At 35.7% G+C, this 12,001-nt stretch overlaps 1 protein-coding gene across 10 annotated transcripts in view; it reads right to left on the bottom strand.

Moving 5' to 3' along the window:
- Nucleotides 1–12,001, bottom strand: part of LOC132905824 (protein still life, isoforms C/SIF type 2) — a 30,631-nt gene that overhangs the window by 10,949 nt on the left and 7,681 nt on the right. For 6 of the 10 annotated variants that reach the window (XM_060957480.1, XM_060957485.1, XM_060957486.1 and 3 more), the window contains exons 7-18: nt 11,234–11,792; nt 9,423–9,776; nt 9,182–9,238; nt 8,753–8,924; nt 8,142–8,369; nt 7,816–7,945; nt 2,157–2,302; nt 1,808–2,075; nt 1,545–1,688; nt 1,248–1,430; nt 683–937; nt 335–505 (exon numbers count right to left, since the gene is read on the bottom strand). In XM_060957480.1, coding sequence (XP_060813463.1) covers nt 335–505; nt 683–937; nt 1,248–1,430; nt 1,545–1,688; nt 1,808–2,075; nt 2,157–2,302; nt 7,816–7,945; nt 8,142–8,369; nt 8,753–8,924; nt 9,182–9,238; nt 9,423–9,776; nt 11,234–11,792 — 2,667 coding nt within the window. Of the gene's footprint in view, nt 1–334; nt 506–682; nt 938–1,247; nt 1,431–1,544; nt 1,689–1,807; nt 2,076–2,156; nt 2,303–3,057; nt 5,939–7,815; nt 7,946–8,141; nt 8,370–8,752; nt 8,925–9,181; nt 9,239–9,422; nt 9,777–11,233; nt 11,793–12,001 lie in introns of those variants that run through there. The other 4 variants (XM_060957483.1, XM_060957487.1, XM_060957488.1 and 1 more) reach the window with 4 other exon arrangements.

Raw genomic sequence — 12,001 nt, 5'->3', positions numbered from 1 at the left:
TATGTATATTTACTTAGATATGCTATAAATATGTAATTATTTCATTTATTCTTCGTTTACAATAGCCTCGAAATTAGTAATTAATAATTAGTCATTATTATAAAGCAGATAGTACTTTGTTTCTAGTAACAATAAAACAAAGGGATAGCCTTTCATATAAATAAAAATGTTCGAAATCAAACTTCTCGATAGAGAATTTTGCAATAAGAATATATATACTATACGTATAATAAATTACTAGAAAATGATTACGTCAGTTCAATTGGACCAAAGAAAAATCGACAAATAAGTGAACGGTTTAATTCGTAACATGTAACACGACATTAATACTTACATAAGTTTCTATCATGTCCGTTCTATGTGGTACGAAATAATTATGATCTTCCATGTCGCGTCGTTTCTTTACACGAACGAAATGTTCCATCGGATTAAGGTTTTTCCTGTTGCAAGCACTCGCAAGGAATTCCTCCACTGTCATAGCGTCACGCACAAAGACGGATACCAGCTGAAAATAGAAACGTAGATAAATGTGAAAGAAATTATCTTAATTTTAATGACGTCAATTGTACAAAGTTACTGTTATAATGTTATATTATTTTTAACTATTTCAATTACGAACATTCAGAGATAGATTGATGTACTTTTAAATATAATATCACAATCAACAATTAGGGTCACTTACCTGATTTTCCGGCACATACACCTTCACGGTTTTCTCATCATCTCTAGACGATATTTGAAGGGATCTCCTACTCGATCCACTATTGGATCTCGATAGTAACGGTGGTCTTCTCTTGGTAGCTCCTCGTCCTGCTAGTAGATTATTCAGCAACGAAGGACTTCGTGCGCATATAAAAGCATGAAACGACGATACGGTAAAGACTCCTAATTTGTTTAATGTTTGCTTCGTAGCACGAGATACGTGCGTCAATAAACTCTGCGGAGAAAATAAAAGATTTGAATCGAGGTGATTCTCGTATCGGAATTATCGGCTGCCCCTACTAATCTAGCGGAAACTGGCTCGTTGAAGTTTTACAAGATTCTATTTGCGGTTCACGGTGGTCGATACAAGTTTCCGATTCTCTATACGGTCTATAATGAGTATAAATTATGCACATTAACGTAACACACAAGGACGTTTTACAGACTATTTGCGTACCATAGTCGAAAATTTCATTTAGTCATTACACTTATTAGAATTGTATTACGCTTAAGTCAAAATACAGATAGAAGCGAGGTATACAAACCTTTGGGTTTGGTAATTCGCCACTCTGTAAACTCGCCATATAGCATCTTAGTCGAAATTGCTCGCAATGAAGTCGCTCCAAATTTTCTTCCCATTGAACAATTTGATTATTAATCTGCTGTTTTGTTTCTACATCGGATACAACAGATTGCTGAAGATCTGCCATGTGTTTTAGTTTATGATCCTAAGAAAAAGACGATAGAGACGTTTAAACGATTTTGTCCAACTCTTCCGCTTGGTAATCAGAAGGAGCATAAATTAAAGCAAAGTAATACATAGCTATATCCGGACCGCTTACCGATTCTATCGCTTTCTCTAAGCGAAATATTTCTTCTTGCAATAAATGAAGGGTTCCGGTTTTACCACGATGACGTGCAAACGCAGCGGCACATGCTGAATGTATGCTGTTCACCCAGTTTTCGAGTTCCACTTGACATGGCGCCTAGTATATAAAAGTAAGAAAGGACTTACGGTTGATAATCGAGCAATATATATCGATAGAAACTGTATTATCTAGCGTATGACACGGTAATTCGTAATGGTTTCGCAATACGCGCTTACCTGAAATAAATAAGCATCGCCGAATGCGGTGCTCAAGCAAAATATGTAATCCCGTTTTGGATGTTCCGGAATTGGTTGCATTATTGCACCATCGACTATAATCAAGTGTTTTGGTGCTGCCTCCATGGCTCTACTTTCTTGCGAATCACAAGGATAGAAGAGAAGGGTAGTTCCCTTTAAGCAAACCCAATAACCTTTCCAACCCCTCTTCCTCGCCAGCTCGATTTGATGCTTCTTTCGTAACAACCACTTTTTCACGCTTAAAAATCTGCAATTTGATATTTGTGTTAAATTTACGTTAGAAACTTGATGTATATTTCTCTATTACAAAGCTCTTCTTTCCGCTTACCCAGCTTTTCGAACTGCTCCCGTGCAATTGAACGAAGCTGCAGCGGTACCAGTCTGTTTTCCTCGATATGGAGAATTTATGACACTTTCACCATCGTCGTCATCGCTAACGGCAGTAGTTAGCGACATTTTATCATCGTCTGACATCTACAACATTTACCAATATTACTATCTGATTTGTCCACTTTCTCCACTTCAATGAAAAGGAATGACAAGAAAGTATGTATATACATTGTTTTCAATCTCAAATGTACAATATTAAGTGGGCATTTTGCGAACTACACATATTTATAAACATAATTTTTATTACGATCGTAAGTGCAATCCAAGTAGGGTTGGCGTATAATCAAACGTAAACAATTTCTCAAACTGGAACAGAATAATCAGGATCTATGTGTGTGTGTATGTGTGTAGAAAAGACGATGAAAAGAGCAAGATAAAAAGAAAAAGAAAAAGAAAAAACAGCAAAAGGATGTGTAGAACGTGTGACGAGCATAAGAATTGATGCCTCTCATGTAAGAATAAAAATGGTATTATACACCAATTACGAATATTAACATATCGGAAATGTTGATACTTGTGCTATATACTTACTTTATATGTTCTACCGTTTTATGTATTAGCATGTTTATTTAAATATATTAAGTGATCGTATACAACGATACATTGTGGAAAAAATGAGTAAAGATATGGTAAAAATACAGTAACTGCGGTGTATCAACGTCGGTATACATAGTTATTGATTCTCGTAACGATATATCGGTAAAGGTAACAGCAACGATAATGGTAACGGTAATAACGACGGTATAACAGTAACGATAACGGTAATAGCTACGATAACAATAATAGGAACTAATGAAAACAAGATTATAATAATAACGCGGAAACTCTGGTGTCTCTACCTTTTTAGCATAATTTGTCATACCGCGAAGCTTTTCGCGTAATCCCCAAAAGCCTTCACCAGCCCAAAAACTTACGACTTTTTTTAGAAAGTCGGCGTTGCAAGCATCCGCTGTCATATGCGGATGGTAATGACAGTAGCAACCTTCCTTCAGGAGTTTCATATTTTTCTTGGCGGTTCCGTTTATCTTGAACATGATCTCTTTGCGGGCAATGCTGAAACCGTGGATGTAATGCTGAGCCCAAGTGTTCAAAGCACCGTTAAAGATCCTAAGCAACTTGTAGTAGTAACCGTCACCGAGACCAAAGTTGACTTTTTCTCGAACGTTCTTGTAATTAAACCAATACAATTTTCTCGTTTCATTGATACATATTACGCTGATGATGTGCCTTTTGCAAAGGCAAAAGTACTTTCTGCAATGTTTTTTGTGAAGTGTTTTCAAATCTGTGTAGCTGCTGCTCGGATTCAACAGATTCAAGGTACTATTCATGCACTTGATCGACCATCTCGGTTCTACCATTATCGTATATACTTGGTTACGTTGATGCTTTTTCTGAACCAAATCAAAAGATTTTAGATGGACGAATCAACGAGAGAAAACGAACCAGCTTTTACTAAACAGTTAGTAAGCAAGAGTAACTTAATTTGAATTCGTCGAAATTATCGTGTTCACCTCGACCTGTTCGTTCTTTTTCCCCATCGATGCCTTTATTGTCGTTTGGACGGTGGAAGAATAGACAACGTGTCGTTCAATCGTAGATTTGGAAGATTCCGTTCGATTTGGATTCCTTTATTAATTTGATTCAAGCTCGAACATGTCTAAAAGCATCCTTCTATAGAACATTTCGTATCGCGTTTCTCTTTTACGATTCTAAACATGAAAGAATATTATTTGATTGACAAACGTTGCGTTAATCACCGTAAGAACTGATCACCTTGTTATCTTGAAACTCGATGCTTAAGGCATAAATTCTTCCCTTCGGTTGAAAATTTGGACAATCTTTTTAGTAAAAGCGACAGCGTATGGCTCCAATAGTTTCCTGAATAGATGTAAAATATTAATTACGAATGTGCATACGAAATAAAATAGGCACAGTCGTCGTGCATTGTGCATTTTCTGTCAGCATTAGATTATCGCTCTGACAAAAAGAGCTTTTTAACCATTAGTCCAAAAGCCTGTAAGAGCCACGTAGTCATGTAGAGAAAAGACAATAGAAACGACGAAAATAAAAGAAGCAAATCCCCTAATCGATTTCAATATTTTACACTTTATAACAATATATTTGATATTTGTCACGAAGGATAGAAGCAATCTTGTCGCTACGTTTTCATTACATAGGAGAAAATATTATAATACCACCGTTGTAAGATGAAAATCTTCCGATTATTTGTACATTTATAATCTCTACTTAAGGCAAACTGCTTTTGCACTATACAGATCACTACTAGGATCCTTTTTATGTGATTTTCTTTTTCATAAAACTAGAACGAATCTGTTTTAGAAAATCGACAATTTCGCGGATATACCGTAAACTTGTACTTTATGTGTTTTTTTTTTTATATGCATATGTTTCAACAGGGATGCCCATTTCATCCTTCCATTTGATTTTATTTTTCAAGGTACGTGCAGAAGGAAACGTTCCCTCTCTCTCTTTCTCTCTCCCTGCTCCTTTCTCTCTTGAATAAGACTTTTCTTTCTTTTAATACTTTCATCGATCTTTTTTAAGAAGCGATAATCAAATCCCGGGGTTGATTAACAAACCGAAAGGATTATTCTAAAAATGTTCCTTTATCTTGGTAAGTGGATAGGTTTCAAAGGTAAATATATAGAATACTTTTGCAATATACGTATAGAAACGAACTCTCTGTATAAAAATATGTTGCATTTCTCAATATCACGTTCTCTTTAGCGTTTTATATATACATACAGATATTCTATTCGAACACCAAATACCGTATCTCAGTTTAAAAATTTCTATTCCTTTTCGAAATTATTCTTCCTTTCTATTTTCATCCGCATACATCTGTTGCCTTTCCGTTATCCTTTTTATGTATTCTTTATACATATCCATATTTCTCTTCTACACTTCTTCTCTTTTCCTCCTCAATTCTTCTTTTTCTTTGTACTTCAGAACAACATTTGTTAGAATGAGTTTGTTTGTTAGCTCATTACCTGCTTTTCTAATTTCTCTAATTTCTCTAACTTATAAATCTATGTATCAACTATTTTGGAAAATCGTTGCTAAGCGAAACGGAGCAGGGAAATCAAAATAATGAATATACCAGGTATCTAATCATTCAATGTATGCATGAATAACTAAAACTAGTCGAAGAACTTGATGTATAGTTGTTCTTTGTCAACAGCACGTGAGCCCGCACGTGTCGAACGATTGTTTTAAATGTGATTCTTCCAGAAGGAAAATTTCTATACGAGGTACCAACGAAAATATTCTTGTCCGTCGCAGTTCTTCTAGTGGAGTTGTTCGGTGTGTAGCTGTGTAGTTGTGTAGGTACTACGCAGCAAACCGCGGGTTCGGATATTTCTCTGAGAAAATCTTATTTGTTCACTACCGATTTGGATCTTGTGCGAGTAACCGAAACGTTTTCCTGTTCAACAACGTATGATAACAGAACTTTGCGTGTACGGCCAATCTTCAGAAGTGTCACTAGTATCTCCATTCATTGTGAAATGCGCGTGATATTCCGCTGGATAGACTCCAGACGGTATTGGTCCTCCGAATCTTGGAGAACCGACCGCTAATTGTTAGCGAGCAAACGAAATGACCACTTTAGTGACCAGAGAAATCGATCCTGATTTCTCTGAGCTTATTCGCTGAGCTCGATAATGATCGAGCTCACTTCTTGACTTTACGCGAACGAGCAGTGAATTAGTGGGCCGCAGCCACGAACGTGAGTTGCTCCCGACTGGGGCGCTGGAGAACAGAGAAGTGGAGCTGCTACCGCGAGGGGAATCAATACCTCGCTCGCTCGCTCGTTCTGTGGAGGCCAAATGGGGGCCGGGGTAAGCGGGGTAGTCGGGGTAGTCAAGGTAGTCGGGGTAGTCAAGGTAGTCGGGGTAGTCGGGGTAGTCAGGGTAGTCAGGCTACTCGGAGTAGTAGGGATAGCAGTAGAAGTAGGGGAAGGAAAAGTTGGCGAGGGAATGCGAAGAGGCCGGAACCGTCCGGGTTTGGAATGGGAAAATGGGTGACAGCACAGAAAGCGGGTGGGAAAGCGCAGTGGGGAGTAGTCTGTAGGGAAAAATGAGTCGTAGATATCGGTACTGGCTGCTGTTGTTGCTACTGTTGCTACTGTTGCTACCGTTTCTGATATCGTTGCTATTGCCGCCATTATCGTTGCTACCACTACTTTTACAACTTTTAGTCGAGTAAAGAATACGTTCCGAAAATAGCGGTGCCCTCCTTTGCGCATTTTACGAAGAAGGAGCATCAAATACGATGCAACATAATCAATTATAATTATCGATATTAAAAAAATTATAGTCTTGTTTTAACATGCTTGCGTTATTAATCTCTACGTATAGGTAATACATATATATATTTACTTTACATACACATACGCCCGAAATAAAATTCGAGATAATAACGTTTAATTTGGCGGTTGTAATAAGTATGAAGGCAAAATAACGTTGAATGTATATTTGAGTTGATTACTGTTCGCATCTACCAAGGTGTTCGAAAAACTATTTAAATATATAATCAGTCCACTTCGTCCGCTTCTCTCTTTTAAATTTTTCCATTGAACATCAATTTATGTTATATACATCATCTACATATATAAATGAATATTTTTCTATATGAGTATGCCATTTAGGATGATGATATAATGAAAGGAACAAATTATATGTAACTCGAATACATGTTCATAACAAAGCAATACAAAATTAATCCCTATCTGTTACTTTCTTTTCATCTATCTATTCATCTAAAACTGATGTATCGTATTATATTGTGTTCTATCGTGTTATATCGTAGTACGAAGTAATAAAAGAAGGGAAAGAAGCGACATTGTGTACCATCAATGTTCAAGTACGATGCATAGAAATAGGTTGAAAGGTGACTCGTGCAAAGCATGTGTAGGCAGGGTCAGTAGGTTATCGACGTTTAACGAATAGATACGTATTTTTTTAGTACGTATCATCCTTTCTAACTGGTCACTGTAAAAATACATTCATTCACGCGTATTACATTTATTTTATGATCAGATTATGAACAACAACCGATACAATATCACGAAAATGTGATCATTTATTATCTACACGTAGATCAAATTTATATAAACGAAATACATAAGAAGGAGCAAAATGAATGACTTTCAAAGAATATCGATAATGAGTATTATCTGATTCGAAACAGGGAACTGTTCTTTACTTCACTCCAATTATGCGATTTATGATTTTTAATAAATATATCTATCTTTTTGAAATTATAATATACACACACGCGCGCGCACACATACACACATTCACATACACAGAGGCTTGTAAACAACTATATGTCAATCTATTCTATCGCAGTGTAACGAAAATTTTCGATAAACGAATCATCCTTTTTGATTGCATAAAATTCAACTCGATATAATTATTGTATTTTATTCGTCTGTTGTGAATTTGTTATTAATCAAATATCTGCGTTTATATTTTTATCTTACAAAGTGTAGCTAAGTGAAGCAATAGTGAACTATTGAAGTGGGATATTGATATAACAGGTTGATAAGGTCGACAACTACTTAGGAGACTCACCTCTGAGGACGTCAAGTAGCAAATTCTCGAGTCTGTGCTCTCCAGTGAAGCTTGTTGAACAATTCCATATCTGCCATCCCGATCGGACATATAATCCGATCTCACGCTGTCTTGTCTATCAAAAGTTCCTCTGCAAAATTCGAAAAAACAAACACACACACAAAGTGTTATATCTTAACGATTTGGCGCAAAGAGGCACGTATGCATTGTCAAAATGAATAGAATAAACGTCTTAGAATGCATATACACGTGTATATCTATTGATTATTAGAAACATAGCTTTACAATTATATGGTTAGTTAAATGTTTTGTTGCAAATTATTCACCTTTGTTCTAAAGAATCAGTTCGATTTGATTTATATCCGCTATCGTTAAGGCTGCCCTCGTGTCTTAGCGATGGTAGGGAATCCCACGGAGAATCTCGTTTATGTCCCACGTAACTTGGATTCATAGAACTAGAAGCACCAGAGCCAAGTGTCGAACTACCAGACTGCCATCCATCAGAGTGGCGAAACCATTGTGCACGTGCAGACTCTCCAACGCAGCTGGTACATCTTAAAATTTCAGCACTTTTATGTATCTACGAGTATACTATCTTGATTACGTTGTTCATTATTTCGAAAATAATCAAAAGCAGTTAACGCAAAGAGGTACATTATATACGTAGAATATACTATTAAATAATATTACTATTTAATATACATTTAAACTAATATTATTGATTATATCGTCGTAATATAAATGATTATCGTCTTTTATGTTTTCTTCGGAAAAGAATTAATAAGATGACATTTATTTACTGACAAAAGCAAATTTAAAGTAACGAAATAAAATTCTATTTTCTTAAAAGATGAAATTTTTCCAAATTTTTTACTTTTTACTGATTCTCTACTTTCCTATTAGCTTGATCATTTAGAAGACAAAAGCAACAATTTACCTAGAATTATAATCACTAAGATATCCACGATCTCGATCAATTTCTCTGTCTCTTTTCTCCCTAATCATTTCATTACGGTCGCTGTAGTAACCGTCCCTATCCTTACTATTTTGTCTTTCATTGCAATAACGGTACGATAGTGGTAACGTTGACGATTTATTGGAACCGGGGCCTGTGGAAATAAGGAAGAATGCGTTAAGGACATAGAGAAAATACATTTCTTGAAAATGAAACGATAAATTTCATCTCCGAACGAAATTTATTAATTGCCGAAAGATTTCCTCAACTTTTCATTCATTATCTTTTAATTATTAAATACGGATAAGTAATACGACAGAATCAACAAGTCGAGTAATATGTAGTAGAGTTTGGAGTATATGTGTACGAAGACTTTTAAGAGGAATAAACAAGATACTTAATAAAACTTACGTCTTCGTGAAACGTGAGGTGTACGTTGAATGTTCAACGGTATATTTTTCGCAAATTCTGCAACATTGACGCTCGATTTAGTATAGAAAAAGGAATAGAGGAAACAAAGAAGGTATACAAAGTGAAGGTAATGAAAGGAAAGCAGAGGGAACAAATAAAAAGTGGAAAAGGAAGGAAAGAATGTGTGTACATAATACAGATGAAATTTGTCGGTAATTTGAGAAATAGGTTTACTACTCACCTAAATCTTCCATGCTTTGCGTTAGCAAGGCCTCGAAAGTACGCAAACTGTAGCTTTCGGCATCCATACCCTTGGCCAAAGTATTCCTCAGATGCATCTCATATTCGAGAAGTAGCCTACTAGTTGGACTACCAGGTGTTGATACAGATTGCATGTTTTGTTGTTGATACGCCTGACCACCATTGCAACGACGCGAACTGCAGTGAGTCGGTTGTTCCATATCCGAGTTTCCATTCGACGAACTTGGCGTGGTCGCGTAACACTGATTATCGAAGATGACATTATCCGATGGCGGCGACATATCACCTGTGCATCGATTACGTTCCGAATCTAAATAGGTCCTGGCTCTGCTGCCTACGACAAACAGGTGCTTCATGCAGGAATTGGAAACGGTGTAATGTTTGTATTCAGCTGTCGAACGTAAAGAATCGTTACTTTTTTGCGTTCACGTTGATTCGATGGTGTAAGTTGACATGCGCCATGCATCCCTGTTAATCAACTACGCACCCCTTTATTTATTTATAGAATATGCAATGCAATTTTTTTTTTTTAGCACTTAGAACAATACGATACTAGCTGAAGACTAGTACATGTAGTTCATAGAATCAGTCGATGTCAACAGCAATCAAGTTAATTCCACTAGTTTATTAAGATTTAATGAATTTTCTTTTGTACAACACGCAACACACAACATAGTATGTAAATGTGTACGTGTGTATGTGTCGCGATCAATAAAAAGAACCATTGTTTGGTCACTTTTACTTGTTCAAAAATTTTTACAGAGGTAATTTCTGCCAACACAATATTGTTTTTCAAACAGGGATGCTTATGTACGAATACATTTCTTTTGCCAGTTTTCTCTCCTTAAGACCCCGGTGCAGGTTTGCGATAGTGTCACCGGCGTGGTGATTTGCCGCTGTGTTATAGAATAACATTATTCGACAAACGAAAGCGACAGCAAATTGTCGCGGCGCAGCGGTGACGTTATCACAAACCACTCGTCTGCACCGGTCCTAAGCCTATCATTACAGTGCATGCATGTCCTGGCGGATTCGATACGTTAAAGCAAGCGAATATGTATGGATGTATGTTCATAAGTATACATGTATGTATATAAATTAATATGTATGTATATTTATATATGTGTAGATTTTTACGAGTGTATGCATTTCGGTTTTCAGATGTTTCATTCGTCAAAATAACGATTCATCAAAACGCGCATCTACTGTAAACATAGTCTTATACTATATGTTATACAATAATGTTTAACAAATGCACTTGGCACTATACTCTTGTTAATGAATAATCATTTACAAAAATATGGATTTTTTCAATTAAATGAAATACACATAAATATACGTAATAAACATTACGCTATTAAATTAATACGCGATAGAGATTCTTCTTTTCTAATAGATATGTATATATATATATATATTCATATAAATAAATAACATGCAAACAGTTCAAAGAATAGAAGTTTCAAATATTCGCAATAGTAAGTAACAAAATATTTTTTGGAAAGAAAAAGATAAGATAAGAGATTGAAAGATCACCGATAGTTTGGTATTATTATAAATAATTGCATGTGCTTCATATATATATACATATACGTATATGGATATACATATCTACAGACGCATACGCTCGTGTATTTATGAATGTATGTATTAGTGTAAAAAGGAATTTCGTGTCTCGCTAAGTTGTAAATGAAACGAGTTAAATAAAAAAATATAACTAAAATCCGAGAGAACAAAAGTGAAAGAAAACTGCATGTATCGGACCGTAAATGAAATTGTTATCGTATGTACCAGTGTACTGACGTCCCATGTCATGCACGCTTCTAGATGCCTGGAATTTGTTATTATATGGTGCTCGATATAGATGCGCACAATTTTCATTTTCAGTCTCTTGCATAACGTATTTCTGATTGTTATTGCTTGGGTGGTAATGATAATTATGATGGCTATGCCTCTTTCTGGTCATCTCTGGGGATGTAACGGGACTATCGATACTCGACATTGGTTTCAGCATTCTTTTCAAGGTATTCGAATCTAAACTAATTCCACCGTTCTGTGCATTTTCAATCCTCATATCATCCGTACTCTTGCTTTTTGATTTCTTTCCACTGTGATTATTGTTCACTATGTTAAAGATATTGCCATTTTGCATTTCCAAGTCTGTATAATCAGCAGACTTTGTATGATGTAATTGCTCTTTTCGTAAAGATTTATTTTGTAAAGTACCACCGGCTTGTGTACCCTCTGATTTTAACATTTCAGTACTATTTTGTTGAGTAGACGAATCTTGACTTTGCTTCTGACCTTTCTTCGGAGAAACTGCAGCGCCTTTTTCTTCCGGGCTATCGATCTGTAATTCAAGCAGAGACAACTTATTCTTCTAACTTTCTTTTGTATTTCACTTACTTTTATGCTTACTCGTACATTGCTTACTTACTTATTTATTTACTTATAAGTAGTTATTTGATTTTGTTAGTTATGTTGAATCGAATGTTAAATTTAATGTACGTGTATGTTACGATGTTACACATTCTACAAACGTAGAAGAATATACACATA

Source organism: Bombus pascuorum, chromosome 4 (genome assembly GCF_905332965.1).
Source record: "Bombus pascuorum chromosome 4, iyBomPasc1.1, whole genome shotgun sequence".
NCBI lineage: Eukaryota > Metazoa > Arthropoda > Insecta > Hymenoptera > Apidae > Bombus > Bombus pascuorum.
The sequence above is the reverse complement of the archived record's forward strand: the minus strand, read 5'-3'. Positions and strand labels throughout refer to the sequence as shown.